At 45.5% G+C, this 22,872-nt stretch overlaps 1 protein-coding gene across 2 annotated transcripts; it reads right to left on the bottom strand.

Annotated features, from left to right (window-relative positions):
* Positions 1–20,494: 20,494 nt before the first annotated feature.
* LOC147458196 (protein FLX-like 2) lies at positions 20,495–22,594 on the bottom strand. 2 transcript variants are annotated; one of them, XM_086512906.1, is made up of 6 exons: positions 22,443–22,594; positions 21,586–22,145; positions 21,362–21,501; positions 21,053–21,135; positions 20,852–20,969; positions 20,495–20,771 (listed from the first exon to the last, which is right to left on the bottom strand). In XM_086512906.1, the coding sequence occupies exons 2-5, from the start codon at positions 22,140–22,142 to the stop codon at positions 20,862–20,864; spliced, it is 888 nt and encodes a 295-aa protein (XP_086369032.1). In that variant the 5' UTR covers positions 22,143–22,145; positions 22,443–22,594; the 3' UTR covers positions 20,495–20,771; positions 20,852–20,861. The 2 variants fall into 2 exon arrangements, with proteins under 2 accessions (XP_086369032.1, XP_086369033.1); XM_086512907.1 differs by lacking the exon at positions 22,443–22,594 and adding an exon at positions 22,250–22,403.
* Between the last annotated feature and the right edge of the window lie 278 nt (positions 22,595–22,872).

The raw sequence follows: 22,872 nt of genomic DNA on the forward strand, positions 1-22,872 counted from the left end.
TATGGGACAGCGGCAAATTCAGCCCTAGTTGGTTGCAGAGGATCCCTGAATTCAGCCCTCGAAAACGCAGCCAAAACAGTCATTTTCAACCACCGAAACAGCCCCGAAATTCAGCAGTTAGAAGACCACAGATTTCAGCCCTAAAGTCATCGTCGTCATCGGCATAGTCCCAGATTGCATCAGTCCATTGCATCGTCATTGTACCACATTGTGCAATCATAAGTAGACCACTCTCACCGACGAGAGTGGGGCCTTCGGAGGAGGGTTTTACAACGTCTCTGGTGTCGTATCTCTCTTCTCTCTCTATCTCTCAGTCTCATACGCTTGCACGCACAGTGTCCATTCACTTTGTTGTGATCATAGCACTTTCCATTAAAAACGGAAGGCTCTCCCTTCCATAAGAACTAAAAGGAACCTTGAGTACAGTTCGGAGCACTCATCTTGAGCAAAGCGCAAACATTCATTCCGCTGCACCTAACACTTGGACACTACTTTTGCCAAGGTTCGCGAAGCTTTAGAGAAATCTCAAGCACGGGACAAGAAGGCAACGGATCAACATCGAGGCGACTTGAAGTTGAAGGACGATGATTGGGTGTTGTTACGTTTTGAGAAGGCACGACTAAGGAAACGAAAGGGAAAGGAGCGGCTTTTTCAAAAACTTAACATGAGTATTATGGCCCTTGAAAAGATAAATCATGTATCCTTCAGACTCAAGTTGCCAGATACTTGGAAGATTCACAATGCATTTCATGCAAGTCTATTGAAACCCTTTAAGGGTGAGGTGCCAGTTGATAGGGAGCCTGATGAGCAACCCGAAGTGGAAGAGAGCGAGGAGATACTCGTTCCATAACAGATTTTGGCACATAAGAAAAGAAAAGTGAAAGATAAAGTGATTCCGCGGTTCTTAGTGAAATTTAAGAACTATCCGACATTAGATGCGAAGTGGATGGAGGAAGAGGACCTAGGAGATTCTCCTCAAATCTTGGAACTTTACCTTGAGGCTTTTTGGTTTAGCTGCATCTACTCCGAAAGATCCAGCGAATCAACAGGGTTGAATCTGGTGCACACGCGACTGCACAAGAGAGGAGTCACTCTACTCCTTTGTCACAGATTACCTGGATGAAATAGTCACTAATTTTCCTTTGGATTCCTAGGATACTGCTATGCTGAAAATATTCTAGTGTATGACTTTATGAATGATGAAAATGGGAATTCCCGAAATTGAGCATGAATGATGTATACTCTCTCATGTGATTTGTTTGAGTGCAGGAACTGAAAGACGAAATGACTGCAGTATTTCGGTCTTGAGAATCTCTACAGACATGATCGCAATAAGGATTAGTTAATCCGACATCAGTGAGGTCCGGAATGGATCTAGATGCGATTACTAAATACGTTGTTGACCTAGGAGGTTCTCTGAATTTTATTATGACTGATTTGATTTGAATGTGATGTGAATGTGCACTAACTGTGTCGTCTACGTGCAATTGCTAGATTTGTGTTGGTCTAGTGCGTCGGTCCGTAGAGTCAGTATCTATAGAACTCGTTTATGGACTCTATATGTTTTGCAGACGTAATCGAGGGCCATTACAACTTTTTCAAGAGGGGGGTTATGTCATAAACTGATGACATGGCATGACCCGGGGACATAAATTAAAGACTATTCGTTATAAGTTGGAACTTATTCCAACTTATAGACAACTGCCAAGGGGCCAAAGGGACACATAGGCATTAAAAAAAAAGCGTAAGTACAACTAACGTGGCTAGCTGTACGAACGCCCACGATTTGCATTGTTGACGTGGCAGGTGTACGAAATTCCGCGAGCTGCAATGGTTGTTTTGGGCGGCAGCTTTTGGCACCAAATGCTTTAGTACTTAAGCTTTTCATGTAAACTAATTTTCAAAGGCCAAGGACCTTTAAATAAGACCCTAGGCTCTCTCTCTAGCTCATACAGATCTGACCCGCCGGTGAGCAGAGGAGAGCCAGGGCAATTGCTCTTGCTCAAACTGTTAATACAAAAAAAAAAAAAAAAAAACCGAAAGGGGCGCCAATCTTTGGGGCCAATCTCTCTCAGCACAGAGTTACGTCGGGCCGTGTCGACTCAATTGAACTGTGATTGAATCTTGTGAAGTGTTTTTTAAGTAAATCTCTCTCTCGGGTCGCGACACATTTCAGACTTGGGGTGTCCAAGTTTGTTACATCTTCTCTACACGTCTCTAACAATACACACATGAAAGAGCACATGTTTTCAGTTTATCAAGCAATTCAAAGCATTCCACAATATATTGTCAACCCGTCAGTACCCTAAAATCTCAAAGAGAAATTAGTGGCTTTATTCAATCTAGGCAATCTGAGACAAAGGAGTGGAGTCGCTCCCCTCTTGTGCAGTACGCACCGCACCAGATTCAATATGTTGATTCCTCGGTAACTTTTAGCATAGACACTGCTAATAGCCCAAGAGCTTCAAGGTACAGCTCTCTTTGAAGAGTTCTCCTCCTCTATCCACTTTGCATCGAGGGCCAAAAAGTACACTCGGCCCAATTATTTGGTGGACCTAGCTTTCTGTTCTTTTCTTGTGCCCTTTGACCTGTTGGTAGCCCTTCTGACCTCCTTGTCCTTGGCACCTCAATCTGGATCCGTGGAATTCTCTGATCTACCAGCTAATTCCCTTTCCTTTCTTTCCTTGTGTCCTAGGACCTATAGGTACCTCGCTAGCCTCCCTTGTCCACTAGCATGTCAATCTCAATCATCAGAACCTTGAGACACACTATCATCTGATCCCCTTTCTTCTCCGGAATCCACTTATGAACTTGCATCTGGTTCCCTTAGTTCGTCGGAACTCTCGGATGCGCTACCATCTGATTCTCTTTCTACTCCTGAATCCTGTGATGAGTTGCCATCCAGTTCCCCTTATTCATTCTTTTTACTAGAAGACTCTTGCCTTGTTGAGGTGGATACTATCCTGTCCGTAGGAAAAGTCAATGAGCCAGCTTAGCATGTCCCATAAGTCTTTAAATAGAGTCAGACTTCTGTTCTATACAATACTCTTGAATCTCTTTTGGTAAACCACAACAAAACCGCTCAATCTGGTCCCTTAAAGTAATCTTCCAAAACGAAGACACTGGCAAGTGTCCCAAAACCTCCGGCAGTAGTCATATAATGTATCTTTCTTAGTCATTCTCAAATTATGCCAAGCTGTGATTACATCTCTTTCATATTCGTTTGATATCCAAATTGACATCACAGATACTTCTTTGCATAACAACAGAGTAGGCCACCATGTCTATGCATTTCCTTTCAAGTAGGATGCTACCCTTCGCACCTTGGAGTGTTCCAAGAACTCACCTCCAAAGAAGGCAACATCAAACTGCTGTATAAACTCAAGGGCTTGATGGATATTCTGGTAGCTTGAAAACGTGTCAAACCTGACGGCTTGATCCCCTTCCTTAAACTCCTTGGTCTTCTTGCTCATTTGTTCATTGTCAAAAGAGCACGAGCTCTCCTCCTTGGAACTGCTAGATGGACTCCCATGCCTTGTAGACGTTTTCACATATCTGCTTTGTAACAGACTTGGACACTCCAAGTCAAGAATTCTACCGCGACAGCACCAAATAACCACTTCAAAACAGTTCACAGTTCACAATTGATTCGACACTGGCCCGGGGGAGTTCCGTGCCTAGAGATATTGGCCCCAAAGACTGGCGCCCCTTTCGGTATTTCTTTTTGTATTAACCTGAGTTCAAAGTACAAGGGTGCGGGCAGGCGCTCACACTCAGACTCTGCGTCCAAATGCTCTGAGTTGTGAGAGGCCTGCTCACATATTTAAAGATTACAAGGGTTGCTAAAAGCAGAGCCCCAAAAGCTTCAAAAGTTGTCCCAAAAGCTGAAAATCAAAAGCTTGAAAAATAAAGCAGAAAGGGCTTTTCTCTCTCAAGCTCTCTTGAGCCCTTAAATAAAGCAAAAGCTGGCTCTCTCTCTCTCTCTCTCTCTCTCTCTCTCTCTCTCTCTCTCTCTCTCTCTCTCTCTCTCTCTCTCTCTCTCTCTCAATAAAGCAGAAAAGCAATGTCAAGATCAGCCAATCTTTCGAGGAATAAAGCATCGCCCAAAAGCTGTCAAAAACTGCCGTACAACCCTGCCACGTCAACAGTACGGTCTTCCGCAATTTCCGCCGCGATTCGCGGGCTGCCACGTCAGCAGACTGTACGGACTGCAACCCGCGGTCCTTGCAATGAGGTGTGTGTGTGTGTGTGTGTGTGTGTGTGTGTGTGTGTGTGTGTGTCCTGGGCAGCCAGGTCACCAATTTGTGACATACCCCCCTCTTGAAAGCATTGTAATCGCCCTCGATTACGCCTGCAAAACAGACAGAAGCCATAAATTGTCTTAGCAAACACTGACTATTAGTACCTACGCACTAGGACCACACATCTAGCACACGTACCAATCGACAGTCACATCACACGACATTACAGGACATCACTAGACATCACAGGACATCACATGACATTCAACATTAATTCGGACCTTAGACCATGATTTATCGGCAATGCAGTTAGCAATCACATCTAGATCCAGTCGGGACCTCATAGATGCCCGATCGACTAACCCCTATTGTAGCCATGTCTATTCGAGATCAATTAGACCAAAATGTTGCATTCATTTCGTCTATCACTTCCTGCACTTAAACAAGTCAGGAACAAGTTAGTTTCATATTTTCCGGAACTCCATTTCATAAAGTCATCCAGCAGAATACTGTCAGCTCTCAGTATCCCTAAAGCTCAAAGAGACATCAATGACTCTAGTATTCAAAAATCGAGGCATCTGTTGACAAAGGAGTGGAGTAAATCCACTTCGCATCCAATGTAGGATAGTTCTTGAACTTAACCAAGAACCGCCTTCTTGCTTTACCCTTACTTTCTTTCTATGCCAATGTCTGTTCTGGAACGGGTATCTGCTCGTTTTTGTCCATTTCGCGTTGTTCATCATCAGGCACATCGCCTTCAAAAGGCTTCAAGAGACTCACATGAAAAACATTGTGAATCCTCCAAGTATTCTGGCAGCTTCAGTCCAAAGGAGACATCATTGATCTTTTCGACTGGAAAGGTCCATAGTATCACATACTAAGCTTTGGAAAAAGAATCTCCTTTCCCTTTTTCTTTCTCAGGCGTGCCTTCTCAAAATGTAAGAGCACTCAATCATCCTCCTTCAATTTCAAATCGTGACGATGGCGATCCGCTACCTTTTTCTATTTTTCCTGAGATTACTGCAAAGCCTCGCGGACTTTTTCAAAAGCCGTGTCTATGTCGCGCGTATACTCATCAGCTTCAAAAATCTTATCTTTCGTGCTAAGGAAGGGTGAAACCTTCGTAGCAAATTCAAGAATCTCAAATGGCACCTTCCCCATCAAAGAGTTAATCGTGTATCAATGAATTGCAATCTCTAATTGCCTGTCAATCTGCGAGTGGAACGATAACGAGAACTGCAACCGCGTGCCTATGTTCTCCCAAATAGCCGTCTGAAACAAACTCATGAACCTGGGGTCCCTGTCGAAGACAAATCGTCTCAGGCATGCCATGTAATCTAAAGAACTGAGCCACAAACAGTCTCGCTAAATGATCTGGCTTAACTGTTTTCTTCACTGGAATGAAATGAGCCTGCTTGCTAAATCTGTCAATAACAGTCCAGATACCATCATGACCATTCTATGTTCTCGGGAGATCAAAAATAAAATCCATTGCAATACTTTCCCAGGGGCGGGTGGGTATGGGCAAAAGCTGTAACAATAACCTTCTTGCATACCAAGCAACTGCGCACAAACTCTTCCACATCCTTCTTGAGTCTCGGCCAAAAGAAGTATTCTCTACCCCTTTCATGGTGGTAGCAATGCCGCGATGACCCGTAAAAGGTGGACAATAGCATTCAATCATAACCTTTTCCCTCAACGGCTGTGTAACACACAAAATGGTTTTCCTCATCAAGTAGCCATCCTGAATGGAATATCCCGCTAATGTCTCCCCATCCCGTATCCGTGTGAAAACGTCTACAAAATCCGGATCTGTGGCATACTGGTCGACCATATCCTCGAAGCTCCTATGATGTATCGCGGAAATAGCCAGAACCAACGGCTTCCAAGACAAAGCATCTGCCACCAAATTCTTCTGTCCCTAAACATGGACAATCTGGAAGTGAAACTGTGACAAGATGTTCGCCCACCGCATCTGCTTTTCCAATAGCTACTTCTGTGACAAGAAGTAGCGCAAACTCTGATGGTCTGTAAAGACAGTAAAATCCGCTCTGAGAAGGTAGTATCGCCACTGAGTAAGGGCATGGATAACCACCAAAAGCTCTTTCTCATAAACATGTGCTGTCAATTCCGGCCTTGAGAACAATCGGCTCTCGTAAGCAATGACATGGCCTTCTTGCATTAAGACCGCACCCAGACTACGACCACAAGCATCACAATATACTTAAAATGACTTCAGCAAGTCCGGCAAAGTCAAAACTGGTCTCGTAGTCAATTTCTCTGAAAGGCAGTCACCTCTGTGGGTCCCCACAAGAAAAGGGACTCCTTTCTGTGTCAAGATATGCAAAGGAGAAGCAACCTCTGCAAACTTTCGAAAGAACCGCCTGTAGTACGAACACAATCCCAAGAAGCTTCTAACTTCATGGACATTCTTCAAATCGGGCCAATCACGGATGGTCTCTATCTTGGCCGGATCCATCTCCACTCCTACTGCTGACACAATGTGTCCCAAAAAGTGTATCTTTGGTAGGAAAAATTCACTTTTCTTTGCATTAATCACTAACTTGTGATCTCGTAATGCCTAAAAGACCTGAAGCAGATGATCTCTATGTTCTGCATCATTCTTGCAGAAAACAATGATATCGTCAAAGAAAGTGCCAACAAATAGCCTGTACTCTCGAAAAATCTTGTCCATCATCCGGTTAAATGTCGCAGGAGCATTGGTTAAGCCAAAAGACATCACCAAAAACTCAAATAACCCAAAAGTCGTTCGAAAGGCTATCTTGCAGATCTCCCGGCACGATTCGGATCTAATGATATCCACTCTTCAAATCAATCCTGCTAAAGCACGAGAATCCCTGTAACCTGTCGAGTATATCATCGATCCTAGGAATCGGAAATTGTTCTTCATGGTGACTTTGTTAAGAGCTCTATAATCGATGCACATTCTCCAAGATCCGTCTTTCTTTAAAACCAACAACACTAGAGAGCAATACGATGAAGTACTAGGCTGGACAAGACCCTTTTCCAAGAGGTCTTTCACTTGGTTCATAATCTCTTCGTTCTGTGCTCGACTCACACGGTAAGGTGGCCGGTTCGGTGGAATCAAATCGATAGTATGATCTTCAGAACGAGCGGGTGGTAACTCGCTTGGCAGGCCCTCTGAGAAGCAATCGGCATGAGAGTGGAGAAAACATTGGCGTTCTTTATCAAGTTCAGACATATTTATCCTATCCTCATCACTCAACTCTTTCATAAAAGATCGAGTAAACAAACAGACTAGATTTCATTAATTTTGAAATGGCCGAAGCCGATACAATAGGGACAGACTCGCCCTTAAGTTTGATATCAAGTACAATGGTTCTGCCCTTCTTTGGGATCAATGTCGCTTTTCTCGCCCGATAGTCGACCACAGCGTTGTTCTTGTGGTACCAGGGAATTCCCAAGAGAACATCACAACCTTCCAAAGGCATTATGTAAAAGTCCTCATGCCACAAATACCCCTGACAATGCAACCGAAGTTTGCCAATGACAGGTGTAATGGCTACGTCCCTGCCGGGTGCCGCTAGAACTGCCTCCGCAAGTGGTCCCATCCGATCGAGAGTGATCTCGAGCCACGCCGCCAATTCCGATGAAATGAAGTTGGCCTTGGCTCCTCTATCAATGAAGATTAGGGCCTCTCGGTCTTTCACTTTGCCCCAAGCTCGGCAAAGTTTTGTACTCTCGTCCAGCGTGCTGGGATCGATACCCACGCAATCTGGAACCAGTCCTGTTTTCATCTTGCCTTTTCTTCCACGTTCCTCAGCTGCTCTCGAACTCTCGGGCCTTTCGTCGTCCTTGTCATTTTGTCTTTCTGTACCTTTTTAGGGCACTTCGCGGAGATATATCCAATTTCCCCGCATCCAAAGCACTTCCACTCCCTGATGAAGCGAGCTCTCTCCTGAGGAGTAAGCTTGGGTCGTGCATCCTTCTTTTCTAGGTTGCTCTTTCTCTTTCTACTTTCATTTGTTAAAGCATGTTCGGCTCTTTGTGTCATGATCTCATCGGTGGGGTTGGTCAGACTGCTCGAGTGAATGGCAAAACCCCGTTTCGCATGACTCATCAACTCCTGAATAGAAGCTGACTTTCTTTTGTTCCAAGCAATGATCTCGGATCTCTGTAGGTAGACCCAAAGTAAACCGCTCCATTTGTTCCTTGACGAGATCTTCTTAAATGAAGAGACGGGTAGAAAAGAGCTCCATAATCTCTCGCAATAAGCGTCCACTGTATCTTTCTTGGTCATCCGAAGATAATTCCAAGCAGTTCGTATATCACGTTCATACTCTCGAGTCAACCAAGAAGAAATGACTTTCAACCATTTAACTGGCGCAATCTTGTTTAAAAGAAGCGTGGACCACTAAGTTCGAGCATTCCCCTTAAAGTAAGAGGCAGCTCTCCGAATCTTAGAGTGCTCTGAGTAACGTCCTCCCGCGAAAGCAATGTCAAACTGCTGTATAAAAGACAAAGCCTTCGAAGCATCTCTATAACCAGAAAAAGTGTCAAATTTAATTGACTGTCCACATTCCTCAAACTCTCGGACTTTCTTGCTTTTGTCTTCCAGAAAGTCATACTGGTTGGCTTTATAAAAATTCTTCTTCTTTGCATAAAAGTTGTTATCGTCAGAGTCTGAACTGTCTGTAGACGAGTCCTCCGTAGAATTGTCTGTAGACGAGTTCTCGGTAGAACTGTCTCTCACAGGGCAAGATTTAGACTTCTTTGCCTTTTTCTTGCCCTTTCCGAAGCGTTGCTTTTTGCTTCGCTTTTTGCCTTTTCGGTCTTCTTCGCTCAAGTGAGATGAGCTAGAAGAACTGTCAGAAGAAGAAGAAGAAGAAGAACTGGATACTCCTTCAAATCGAACACTCTTCTTTTGTTTCTTTGCCTTTTCAAAAGTCGACTGACGACCCAAATAGCCCAGGAAGTCAGTGCCTTTCTTCTACTTTTTGCCGTGCTTTTTAGCTTTGTTTTGCACGTCAAAAAGCTGAGCAATTTGTGCATCGACTACCTCTTCTGATTCCTTCTTTGAATACTTCTTCGGAGCAGGAGGTCTCTTGAGAGCGGGTTTTGGGGATGGTGTTGTGGTTTTCTGCCACTGCGTGTGCACCTCCTCCAAAGAGGTCTTACTCATATATTTTGCCATTTTCGGGTCCTTGGCAAAATTAAGAATCATCTTTGTTGCGTCGTCGATCAATTGTTGACGCTCCATCTCTCAACGCTCCGCCTGAGTAGGCCGAGGCGGGCCATACTCCTTGCCAGAATCTTCGTTGTGATCCCTTCCCGCATCTCCGGATGCAGAGGGAGTCGACTGATCTTTGCCTGAAGCCATAGGTGCCGTAGAAAAAAAATTGGGATCGAATTTCCCGTGAAGAGAAATCGGCCATGCTCTGATACCACTGTAGCAGACTTGGACACTCCAAGTCAAGAATTCTACCACGACAGCACCAAATAACCACCTTAAAACAGTTCACAGTTCACAATTGATTCGACACTCGCCCGGCGGAGTTCCGTGCCTAGAGATATTGGCCCCAAAGACTAGCGCCCCTTTCGGTATTTCTTTTTGTATTAATCTGAGTTCAAAGTACAAGAGTGCGGGCAGGCGCTCACACTCAGACTCTGCGTCCAGATGCTCTGAGTTGTGAGAGGCTTGCTCACATATTTAAAGATTACAAGGGTTGCTAAAAGCAGAGCCCCAAAAGGTTCAAAAGCTGTCCCAAAAGCTGAAAATTAAAAGCTTGAAAAATAAAGCAGAAACGGCTTTTCTCTCTCAAGCTCTCTTGAGCCCTTAAATAAAGCAAAAGCTGGCTCTCTCTCTCTCTCTCTTTCAATAAAGCAGAAAAGCAATGCCAAAATCAGCCGGTCTTTGCGTGGAATAAAGCATCGCCCAAAAGCTATCAGAAAGTGCCGTACAGCGTTGTCACGTCAACAGTACGGTCTTCCGCAATTTCTGTCGCGATTCGCGGGCTGCCATGTCAGCAGACTGTACGGACTGCAGTCAGTCAGCATTTCAGCCCGCGGTCCTTGCAAGGGGGGTGTGTGTGTACTGGGCAGCCACGTCACCAGTTTGTGACATGCTTTCCTACTTTTCTTGCTTTTTCTCCGTTTCTTCCTCCTTTTCTCATCCTCACTAGAATTAGAGGACGACAAACTTTCAGAACTCTCTAAAGACGAAGAAAAATCCGAGTCATCCTCGAAATGAGCATGCTTCTTGGATTTGCTTGCCACCTCAAAAGTAGAATTCCAGCCCAGATAACCAAGGAGACCCATCGATTTCCTCGATGGATTTTCTCTTCTTCTGAGTGTGCTTCAAGCCTTTCATTATCTTGTTCATCTTCCTTTCAAGAGCTCTGTCCAGCTCTTTCCGCAAGTACACTTTTCGCTTTTCTGCATTCGGCTTTTCTTTCAGCTTCCTTCCTGTCTTGAGAGGAGAGTCTATGGCCTCACGCCATCTCGAGTGAATCTCATCAATCGGGTAATCCTTCAAGTGTTTCACAAATTTTGGGTCTCTGAAGTACTTGATCAATCTTTTCACACACGTATCAACCTGCAATTGACATTTGTACTCTGCTCTCGCAAACTTCTCCGTCGAAAATTTGCCCGATTCTTCATTCACGGAACTCTGTCGTGCCTTGTCGACTCTCTCTCTCTCTCTCTCTCTCTCTCTCTCTCTCTCTCTCTCTCTCTCTCTCTCTCTCTCTCTCTCTCTCTCTCTCTCTCTCTCTCTCTCTCTCTCTCTCTCTCTCTCTCTCTCTCTCTCTCTCTCTCTCTCTCTCTCTCTCTCTCTCTCTCTCTCTCTCTAGTAAAGTTCAGTGATTTTGAAATTTCTGCTCGTGTGTTGCTATTGATTTCTCGCTTGGAGTGTCCAAGCTTGTAACAGTGGTATCAAAGCTCATAAAAGTTCTTTTTCTACGGAGGATCCTATCCCTTCTGCAACACACAGATTCTCGAGGAGAATCTGACAGAACAATCAAGTTTTTGTTTGCCAAAGTATCCAGGTGTCCCTGCCTCTCTTATTAGCCACTCGCACTCTTAGTCCATCGCGCATCGGGCGCGCTCCCATCCTCATGGCTCTGTCTTAAGGGGCATAAGCCATAAAGAACCCAAGAGCACACATGGGTTCTGGTGGAGAATCTGGCAGAGATAACACCTCTCAGCGGGAAGGCGACGAAAAGTTGAAATCTAGCGCGGGAATTGAAGAAAAGCCTAGAAGCACTAGCCCCAAAAGACTGGCGCCCCTTTCGGTATTTCTTTATTATTGCTCGCAACAAAGTACAACTCTCGAGGGTCCTTTGCTCTCAGACTCCACTCCCCGTCCAAATGCTCTACACAGTAAGGCCCCAGGGGTCCTTTTAAACTTACAAGGGATGCCCAAAAGCAGAGCCCCAAAAGCATCAAATTCAAAAGTACTTAATCTCCAAAAGCATCTCTTTCCAAAAGCTGCCAGCAGCGTGAATCGAAGAAATCCGTACAGCTTGCTATGTCATCACAGCAGCGCAAATCGCGGGCTTTGTACAACTGTCATGTCAGAATGGCCTGCGCGATTTACGAAAATTGGCCACAGGGTTCAAGCTTTTGTGTTTTAGATTTTAGGCCCCTCGACCGGTGCTCAATAAGTTCTTCGAGTTGGTCGGTTCAGTTTCTCTTGTCCACTCGGCCATTTCTCTTCCAAATGGTCATGCCACGTCATTACTTTATGACATCACACGAGACACGGAGTGGCATAATTCCACCCCCAGAGTGCATTGGCCCCAAACTTGTGAGAGTGCGCATGTGCGGAAGCGTGAGAGAGGACAGGAGAGCGAGAGTAAGTAGACACAAATGCCAGAGATGGTGAAGAGGGGGCGATCAGTCCCCCAAAGCTACCATGAGCAGAAGACCCGTACAATGATCAGATAGTCATGGGGGGACTGATCGCCCCCTCTTCACCATCTTTGGCATTTGTGTCTACTCTCTCTCTCTCTCTCTCTCTCTCTCTCTCTCTCTCTCTCTCTCTCTCTCTCTCTCTCTCTCTCTCTCTCTCTCTCTCTCTCTCTCGCGCACTCACACATGGTATTAGAGCTTCAAGCTCTCCATGGTCCAGGCCCTACATCAGTATCAAGTTCTCCCTCCCAAGATCAAATCAGCCAACGTTTTTGGAAAACATCAGCTGCTTGCGTTTTTGCTCCTACACCTGACTATCACATTCTTGCTGCCAGCGCTGGCCTATTTCGTCGCAGAAAACCCCCTCCCTAGTCCCTACATCAGCGTTTTTGCACCAGATGCACAGCAGATCTGCGTTTTTTTTTTAACGGCAGCACCTGCGTTTTTGGGGCTGATGAAGCAGCGTTTTTGCAGCAAAGGGGGCAGCGCTGGGGATCTTGTTATTCCTACACGGCTCGGCATCCGGTGCCTCGCCGTCGAAATTCCTCTACATCTGCTACAGATTTCAGCCAGCATCCACTGCTGTTTTCTCTGTTTTCAGCCCACTTTGGGTTGCTACCATTGATTCCCCGCCCTTCCCACACCCTCTGCACTGCTCCGGACCCTGCCGAGAGCGTACGAGCACGCTGAAAATCGCTGGACAGCAGCGTTTTCATCACCTCGCAGTTGCGTTTTTTGGGTGGACAGAAGCCTCATGGCTTGTGTTTTTCACAGAGGAAGAAGTTACCTCCTGCCAGGACACCATCCGATGGAGGTCCATGCGGTCTCTCGGTGACAGCTGCAGTACATGGTAGATTCAACATCGGCTTGACCATCTACGGGCATACGATCCTTGGGAGATCCATTCATTCCAGCCATCATTCGGCGGTTGCACACTCCAAAGGGGGTGGTGACTTGTGGTTTGCTATGGACACACCTAGGCACTCGTCAGAGGAGTTCACACGAAATATGGCCATGCTCATGGCATATGGGATTCCGGCGTTCCCAGAGAAGACACCACCATCTTGGGTAGACAGACACTTGACCTCGACACGTGAGATCACTTGCTTACACAGGAGCATCTACATGGACTTAGGGAGATGATCTTGGATCTCTTCTTGGACAGGTTCATTGCTTGGATCTACAGACTGGAGTGGAACTTCAGTGCTTTAGACTCTCTTGGAGAGTTTACCGCGAGATGTCGGAGATCAATCCCGCGACTACATCCGGAGCCACCCGGAGCTTGGCTTGGATGGTAGTGTAGTTGCTCTTCTCACTCCTGATCATTTGGATTGCTACCTTCAGAGTTGCTCACTCACCCTCGGTAACCTTATAGCAGACTTATCCCCCGACCTGGGCAGCAGGCCACTCATAGCTCATTCACATTGAGAGCCACACCGACAGGCAGTTTGGTCGCGTTGTTGGCACGGATTCTCTTTTGGTTGACACCGGAGGATTGGAGGCAGGAGATACAAGCAAGACAACACAAACAGATTGGTCTGGCCTTTCTTCTTCTCAGAGGATCTTCACAGCGCAAACTACTCAGTCTAGCTTCCCTTCTTCATACAGCATGATTACAATGCAGACAGCTTGGTCTGACCACACCTCTTCTCAGAGGCCCTTCACAGCATAGACTGTTGAGTCTGGCTTTCCCCTCATCTTGGATTACCCTACCTATTGACAAGACACCATCCGGTGGTGGTCCGTGCGGTCTCCCCATGACTGCTACAACTTACGGTAGCTCCTACAGTGCACACTGTTTATTCTGGCTTTCCTTGATTCAGAGGACGTTTACGGCGCAGATTGCTACACATCTAGCCTTCCTGGAGTTTTATACACCTTAGCCACCTGGCCACGCTGGGTTACATGTTCATGCATTGACAGGCTTTCGGTCATTCTCATGACGGTTCTTGGGCTTCTCCATTTTCTTCAGACGGTTTGACTTATCCTATTGGGCAGGACACTTACAAGTCTATAGGCACTTCTTTTCCAACAAGGAGTTGTTTTCACACTCAATTCGGGATCTTCACGCAGTATCTACACCCTGTATTAGCAGAGTATAGCTCGTGATGGCACTCTATACCATGGAGATTTCTTGGAAGTTGGGACACCCCGAACTACTGCTACACTCGCGGAGTATTATCCTTCAGTGGACATGACAACGGACATCTTCATAATTTGCCTCACATCTTCGGCATTATACGGTTTGTTCAGCATCCAGTGCTGAGAGGGAGTGTTAAGACTTACACCACTCTGCTGCTTCACATAGGTGTAGGGCACACTTGTACGGCTAGTATATCTCCGAGCTAGCCACCCATAGTCTAGGTTGTACTTGGTCCGGCCGCCCGAGTTTGGGGCTGGCCGCCCACCTTTGTCCAGGCGCCCTCTCATATTTCATTTATTTCTTGTTGGGTCGTGGGGGATTTTTCCAAGCATTTGCCCTACCTCCCTTTGGGCACCTATTTATGGGGCCAGGGGGTACCCACTTCCACACTCTAGTTATTGTGTATTGGGTCTTCTGCTCATGGTAGTCATGGGGGGCTGATCGCCCCCTCTTCTACATCTAGCGTTTGTTCTCTCTCTCTCTCTCTCTCTCTCTCTCTCTCTCTCTCTCTCTCTCTCTCTCTCTCTCTCTCTCTCTCTCTCTCTCTCTCTCTCTCTCTCGCACACACGCACTCTCACAAAACTAAAGCGCCCCTTTCGGTATTTCTTTGTATTGCTTCAACGAGGTACAACACATGCTGCTCTACTCAACATCTCGTCGGTAGAATGCCAGCAAGTGAGTCTTGAGTACATATTTAAAGGCCCTTGGCCATCTAAAAGCAGTTACATGAAAAGCATCGAGTCTAAAAGCATTTGGTCCCAAAAGCTAGGGGCAAGAGGGTTGTTCGTGCAACGTTGCCACGTCATCAACCATCAACGCAATTCACAGGCGTCCGTACAATCTGCCACGTCATCAATTTTTACAAGTTGGAGTGTGTCACAAAGTGATGATGTGGCATGTCCGGACAAACCCTAGAGAAACTGACCAAACTCAAAATTACAAGTAGTTCCAACTCTTAAGGTCTCATCCGATGGGACCCAGGGGACACTAGCAATTAAAATAAAGCAAGAAGTCAAATTGCGTGGACCTGCTGAAATTGTGGACTAGTGTTGACGTGGCACAGTGTACGGATTTCCACAAACTACGCCGCAAATTGCGCTGGCAGATTTTGGCGCTAGGAGAAGGGGACCGTAAGCTTTTAGAACTTGAAGCTTTTCATGTATTGCTTTTGGGCCAGGGCCTTTAAAAGAACTGACAGGGTCTCTCTCTTCCTCAGATTTGTTGGGGAGCACTGCAGAGAGAGAGGGCCCTTGGATATTGTACTTTGCCCATAGTTAATATTAAAAAAAAAAACCAAAAGGAGCGCCAAAGTTTGGGGCCAATCTCTCTGGGCGCGGAACTTCACCGTGCCATGTAGTCTCTTTAACTTGAGTTTAAGTTACTTTCCAGTTTCTCTCACGTGTCTTGTGGCAGATTCTTGACTTGGGGTGCCCAAGTCTGTTACAGCGGTATCAAAGCTCAGTCGTCGATATTTCCTTCTACGGAGAATCCGATCCCTTCTATCGTGACACACATGAATTCAGTTGACGAATCTCGCAAGGAGCAAACTGTTGCATCTGACCATTCAGGTTCAGGTGAAAACACGGAAGATTCAAACGGACGACCTTCTGTCACTTCGAAACAAGTACGGGCCACCTCCGCCAACGGATTATGAACGAATGGGGATGCAACGTCAACAGCAGGTTGATGTTGTGCTCAGCAGATGCTCCAATATTCAAAAGATCCTCAGTATGAGAAATTTTTGACCAAGCACCCGATCGACGAAATGCATTCTCGATGGCGTACAGCCATCAATTCACCTCTAAAGCCAACTTTGAAGAAAACACCCACTCCGAGGGTGTATCAGAGGATGTATTTGATGAAGCGGTAGAAAGGCAAGTTGGTCGACTCCTGAAGACCAAAAAGCAGCCGAGGAGACAAAGTCAAGCAGCAAACTACCCTTGCTACTTGGGTCGGAAATCTACTTCTGCAAATGAACGAAAGGCAAAGAAGCGTGTACGCTTCGCGGGTGTTTCCAGTTCATCCTCATTCTCTTCGGATAATTCAGATAGTTCTTCCTCCTCTGACTCTAGTGATGAGGACAGAAAGAGCAGGAAAAGGAGAAAGACTCAAAGGCACAGCAAGAACAAGAAGAAGGCAAAGAAGAGCAGATCCCACTGAAGATCTCGGAAGTATTCAGACAGTTCGAATGAGGACTCATCTCTCTTCTCAGAGTTCGAACTCCGGAGTCCGATGAGCAGACAATTTATTCTAAAAGGAAGCCCTTTTACCAAGCCAATCAATATGATTTTCTCGAGGATAAGGGCAAGAAGATGAAAGATTTCAAGGGGGGTGGAGGACAGCATCTTATCTCAAGGGAAACACGCAAACATGGTGGTCTACCCTACTCGTACAAAGAGAAGCACCAATGACGTGACTACAGTTCAAGCGGCTTTTTACCTCTTCTTGGCTCACTCACAAGTACGAACCTGACGTGATCACCGCTTGGAATCACCTTCGCATGACCAAGGAGGATACTTTTGACATTTACTGGCAAAGATTTTGGAATATTTTTCTATTGGTCTCTTCTTTCAAAAAGATCACTTTTAAGCAGTAGATTGAGCGATTTTGTTGTGGTCTACCAAAAGAGATACGGGATTACTGTTTGCTCCACAAGTCCGAGTCCATACAACAACTAATGGGACATGCCAAGCAAGGGTTTGCAATGCACGTGCATACTCTTACAAATCCCATTGATCAACTCTTGACAGCTAGGACCGACAAAACTCGAACAACACTAATAGAAGAAGACAAAATCTTCAGAAAAAGAAAATTCAGGGCCTCAGTTGTCAGCAGAACAACGAGCCGCGTATTTTTAAAAAGGGCAAGTGTTTTGGATATGGAGAACACGGGCATGTGTCAGCCCGGTGCCCACACAAGGCACCCAGAGAACAATCAGAAGACAAGCCAGAGAGTTCCAAAGCAGCCGAAGAGCGTGGAAGAAAAAGAAGGACGAAAGCAGGATTGCTACCAGACTGTGTGGGGACTAGGAGGCCCTTATTTTCTTCGATGGAGGAGCCAAGACCAACTTCGTTTCAACCGAATTGGCGGCTCGACTTGGAATTACGTCCAAGGAAATGGGAACATCGGCCGAGGCAGTTCTAGTGGCACCCGGACTGGATGTTGCCATTACACCTGCATTGGCAAACTACGGTCGCATTGTCAGGGGTATTTAGGGCACAAGGACTTTTACATCATGCCTTTGGAAGGGTGTGGCGTCCTCCTAGGAATCCCTTGGTTCCATAAGACCAGCACCATGGTCCATTATAGGGCAAGGAAAGCCATCTGTTGGAGCGCTAGCAACAGGAGGGGGGTAGCACAGACTGTTTTTGCAGAAGACGAACGTGAGAGAGAGAGAGAAGAAAAACGTACGTAGGTTATTTCGTGTGTTGTATGCACACTTAGCAAATTGTTATGTTTTATTATTGAGGGTACACACTATAGGGTCACTTAAGTGACCCTAGGTGTGGTTCACACCCAAAGAATAAACGTATGTATACAAGGGTGGCCAGAGGGGGTTTAGACCCAACAACCTCCCACTTAAAGGCCCGATGTGGTACCTTTAAGTAACTCCCACTAAGTGTAACTCCCGATGTGGTACCTTTAAGTAACTCCCACTAAGTGTAAGCAATGCTGATGTTGTGTCTTAGCAAGACACTTAGTGAGAACATCTGCGAGATTATCCTATGTTTTGACCTGTCACCTTTGTCAAAGCGACAAGGCCATCATCCAATACCTGGCGTATAAAATGGTATCGCACATCAATGTGTTTGGTACGAGCATGGAACATGGCATTCTTAGCAAGGCATACAACACTCTTAACTATCACAACCAAGCACTGGAGCATTAGTTGGAAGACCAAAAGTCCTCACAAGACGGCCAAGCCAAATGGCTTCTTTTGAAGCCTCTGTGACTGAAATATATTCAGCCTTTGTAGTACTCAATGCAACAATCTTTTGCAATCTTAAACACCAAGAAATAGCTCCACCAGACATAACCACTGGTAGATTTCCGAGTCTCAAGATCACCTGCCATGTCCGAATCACAGAATCCTCGCACAGACAATGTACCCTTCCATAACATATGCATGTGTCCTGTGTACCTTTCAAGTACCTGAAAATGCTTTTCACTGCCTCCCAAAGTGGTTTGCCAAGGTTAGCATAAACCTGCTAACAACTCCCACTGCATATGCAATATCAGGTCGTGTAGCAACCATGGCATACATCAAAGACCCACAAGTTGATGCATAAGGAATACTTTTCATAGCATGGACAGCTACAACATCTTTTGGACAATCATGCTTGCTAAGCTTTGTGTGTGGAGGTAACGGCACACCAAGAGGCTTAGCATCAGCCATATTAAATCTCTCAAGCACCTTTTTGATGTACTTCTTTCTATCCCTTGCAATGCGCATACCCAAAATATGTTCAGCTCCACCCAAATCTTTCATAGAGAAAGCTGAATTTAACTCCTTTTTCAAAGCATTCAAAGTTTTCTTATGCTTGTCTGCAATCAGCATATCATCCACATATAGGACTAGCACAATAAGGCTACCATCAAGAGCCTTTTTAGTGTAAAGATAGTGATCTGCATGACTGCATTTGAACCCATGGTTGAGCATAAAAGTATGAAACTTTTTGTACCATTGCCTAGGGACGGTCTTAACAGATCATTCATCATTTGTTGAAACGTAGCTAGAGCGTTGGTCAAACCAAAAGGCAAGACCAGAAACTCATAGCGACCATAACGCATATGAAAACCCGTTTTGGGAACATCTTCCACTTTGATCTGTATCTGATGATAGCCTAATCGCAGGTCTATCTTTGTAAAATACAACGCTCCATCCAACCGATCTATCAAATCGTCCATCGCGGGAGCGGATACTTATTCTTGACAGTGAGCCTGTTTAAACCCTTATAACCCATGCAGAAGCGCATGGTGCTATCTTTCTTTCGAGAAAGTAACACTAGCGCTCCCCACGGGGATACTCACTCAAACTTATGGCTTGTCGGCATGGATGTGCTTTGGTTGACAAAGGAGGACTAGAGGAACAAGATACAAGCTTTTTTACTCCAACAACTTGTTTTGGGCAACCCCTCTTCTCAGCCGATCTTGACAATGAGACTGCTCCCTCCTCATAGGATGACTACAACGCAGACACCTTGGTCTAACCATCCCACTTCTCAAAGGATGACCACAATCCCACTTCTCAAAGGATGACCACAACCCAGCCTGCTCAATCTCGCTTGGACTAGAATCACAAGCTGACTGCTTAGTAAGGCTCTCTCCCTAAGCTTGGACGACACTTGGAGGATACTACAGCACACGGTTGAGTTTTTGCCATGTAGACTTCTCAGATTGACCTTCTTGTTTTTGTGGATCAGTTGATTAGCCTTGATGGATTTTGGTGCTTCCACTTTTCTTCAAATGAGTGACCACGGCCCTTCTTCGGCAAGATTGGACATTTGCAGGCCTTTCAGCACTCCAACGACCGTTTAGTCTACAACATCGGTTGTTTCTACACATCCTAGACACCTTTCTTGGAGCGATACACCTACTTATAGCGGCAGAGTACAACACTTCATACATTGCTCGATACGGTAGCTACTTGGAGATTTCTTGGCGGCTCAAGTTCCCCATACTATTCATTCGCAGCAGACATCTTCATTCAAGGCCTCACATCTTTGGCTTCTCTTGCAAATGTGACATAAAAACCCGTTTCATGTGTATGAAACCCTGAAACCTGCGAGATGTTTCAACAAAACCTATGAAACGTGCAACCTCCTTGAGAAATATAGTGTGTGGAATATACATATACATATACACATACATACGTACATACATATAATATGAAACTTGTTTTGCTTTTCTCCAGGATGCATCGTTTCTAAACAAAACAAATCTAAGAAGCGTGAATGAGAATCCAGCAAGAGAGGTCGCAAACATGCACTGACCATCTGAGCCAAATGTCCTCAACCATCATGACAAAAAATTGAAGGTTGGAAAACACCTTCTTTGAAAGGAAGGCTGAGCTCCATAGGTGCACTCAAAATACAAGATCACATTTGCTTCAACATACCTGCATACTATTAAACTGCACTAGCACCGACTTCACTATTGCTGTGCTGTGATTACCCACAGCCAAACAAACATATAACATAAAAGACAACCACAGACAGGAACCAAAACTCCTTTAAATATTAACAAGCTGCGGCGCTGATATTTTGTTGTTTGTGGCAACCTTCACTGTCAAAAGGGTTCTACAATACTTTTCCAAGCTAGTTACCCTGGAACGACAGAAACTGTCTAGGTAAGCCAAAGCTTGGTAATGGGAACCAAAAAAAAGATTACTTTCACGGCACGCCTGAAGCGGAGACAAGCCTCCACCTTATCTGAGATTCAATTGACTCGAGGGCATGAATCACCTTTGAAATTATGCAGTAAGAGAACCATCTCTGCAAAACAAAGCAAACTGTGACCTAACTAGTGCCAGTGAGAACAATCACAGCTTGCCATGCTACACTAGAAAAGGCACCTTGCACACTTCACTTGCGACCATGTGGCACACCACCGCGTTGCGCCGCCTCATAGGCACCCCAAGAAGGTAACCCTCCAGCACCGAAGGACACCCCTCCATCAACAGCAGAACCCATCTACAAAATCACACAGATCGAGTCTTAGTAACGGAAAATAACAACATAGTGCAGATGACTTGACAAGACACTGCAATGACTACCTGTCCCATCCCATATCCATCTGCATAGGACGGAACTGATGAATATGCAGACTCGGGTCCATAGCCCCCTCCGTACCCTGAGGCTGCAGTTAGATCATCAAATACAAAGCTAATGAGAGGCTTTCATGGCACAAGTAGCCACAAACTCTGTACCAAAGTAAGGAAGCTCCTCATAGCAAGGGTCATTGTTAACATAAGAGACTACCAATTGAAAACTTTATGGAGTCCATGTTTGTTCAAACGCTCTACTATAACTCATAGCAAGTCGTGAGCATGATAGACATATAAAGTTGAGAGTACGTATCATACATCGAGCCTTCTTCTCCATATTTGTAAGTTCTGCTCTTAATTTCTCTACTTCTCTGGCCATAGACACGAGATTCTTCTCCATTGCACTTCTCTGTTCTAGCAAGTCAGCGTTGGCCTTCTTCTCGTACTCAAAAGCCGTTCTGTGAGATGCATCAGGTTGTTGTTAAGCATTCCCACCTTGCAATCTAATACGACAGATCAAGTTTCAAATTCACACGGCATACCTGACACGTTGAATCTCTTGGCGGAAAGTTTCTACTTCTGCTTTCAAGGAGGGGAGCTGCTGAGCATCAGTCTTGCTGCGGTGCAGCTCTTGAGTAAGTTGCTGCACCTGTCCGCTCAACTCTTGCCGGCTCACAAACAGTTTCTGGGCATCAGCTTGAGCTTTTTGCAAATCCATCTTCACGGGCTCCAGATTACGCAATTCGGCTTCCAATCTAGCAGATTTTTCTGCTATCCCTCTATATTGCTGCTCTCTTTCTGTCTGAACGCCAGCCACTACTTGTTGCAAGCGCTGGACATCCTGCTGAGCAGCGGCAAGCTCCTGCCGCAAGGCAACATGGGTAGCAGCCAACCTTTGGTTTTCAGTGATGAGCCTCTGGATTTCTGCATGCTGAGTAGCAAGCTTCTCCTCCACTATAGCAGCTGTGGGAGGAAGAACATCAAAACCAGGACGTATTCCGGGTCCAAGATTTCCAGGCCCAGGTCGAGGAACCCCTGGCCCTCCGAGAGGGCCACGACCCGGAAGCATGGGGGGAGCAAGCCTGCCTCTTCCAGCCATTACCTACACATAGAAGGACATCACAAAGTGCTGAGAAAAAAACCCAATTTCTTCCAAAGACTCTAAAACAGAAGGAAAGCCTTTCTGAACGACATGTTCTAGCATACCACTAATCTTTAACAAGACATAGGTTGCTTCAGCTGAAATCGCCCACAACAGAGCAGGTAAAGTGCAGCAACATGCATAGCAGGAAACGTGCGCTAACAAGAAACTATATTCTTCACTCCGCAAAACTGTGTGGGCACAGCAGATGTTTCTGAACCAAGAACCAGAGCACAAAACAAAACGAGAAAAACTTACAAGCTGTAGAAGCTGAGTCCGCTATGCGATACTCCTGATCAGAACTTCTTTCTTTGAACCCTCTTCAAAAATTTGATCTTTGCTGAACATTTGGTTTAGACGAAAAGTTTTAAGGTTTTCCTATGCTGTCACTCACTATTCAACTCTCTCTCTCTCTCACACACACACACACACACACACACACACACACACGCTCACACTCAGAGACACGTGGCACTTAGTCTTAAGTTGTATTGAGACTAGGTGGAGGGAGGTGTTAGGAAATAGGAAGAAGCGAAATAAATATTTGAGTAGCTTATTTAATAGAAAGAGACAAATTATCACACACGAGAGATTATAGAGTAGAGAGAGAGAGAGAGAGAGAGATCACACACAATATATGTAATGTGGACTACATCAATGGCTTTAGAACTTCAAACGAGAAGTAAAT

The sequence above is a fragment of the Adiantum capillus-veneris genome, chromosome 5 (genome assembly GCF_014529385.1).
Source record: "Adiantum capillus-veneris isolate H3 chromosome 5, ASM1452938v2, whole genome shotgun sequence".
Taxonomy (NCBI): domain Eukaryota; kingdom Viridiplantae; phylum Streptophyta; class Polypodiopsida; order Polypodiales; family Pteridaceae; genus Adiantum; species Adiantum capillus-veneris.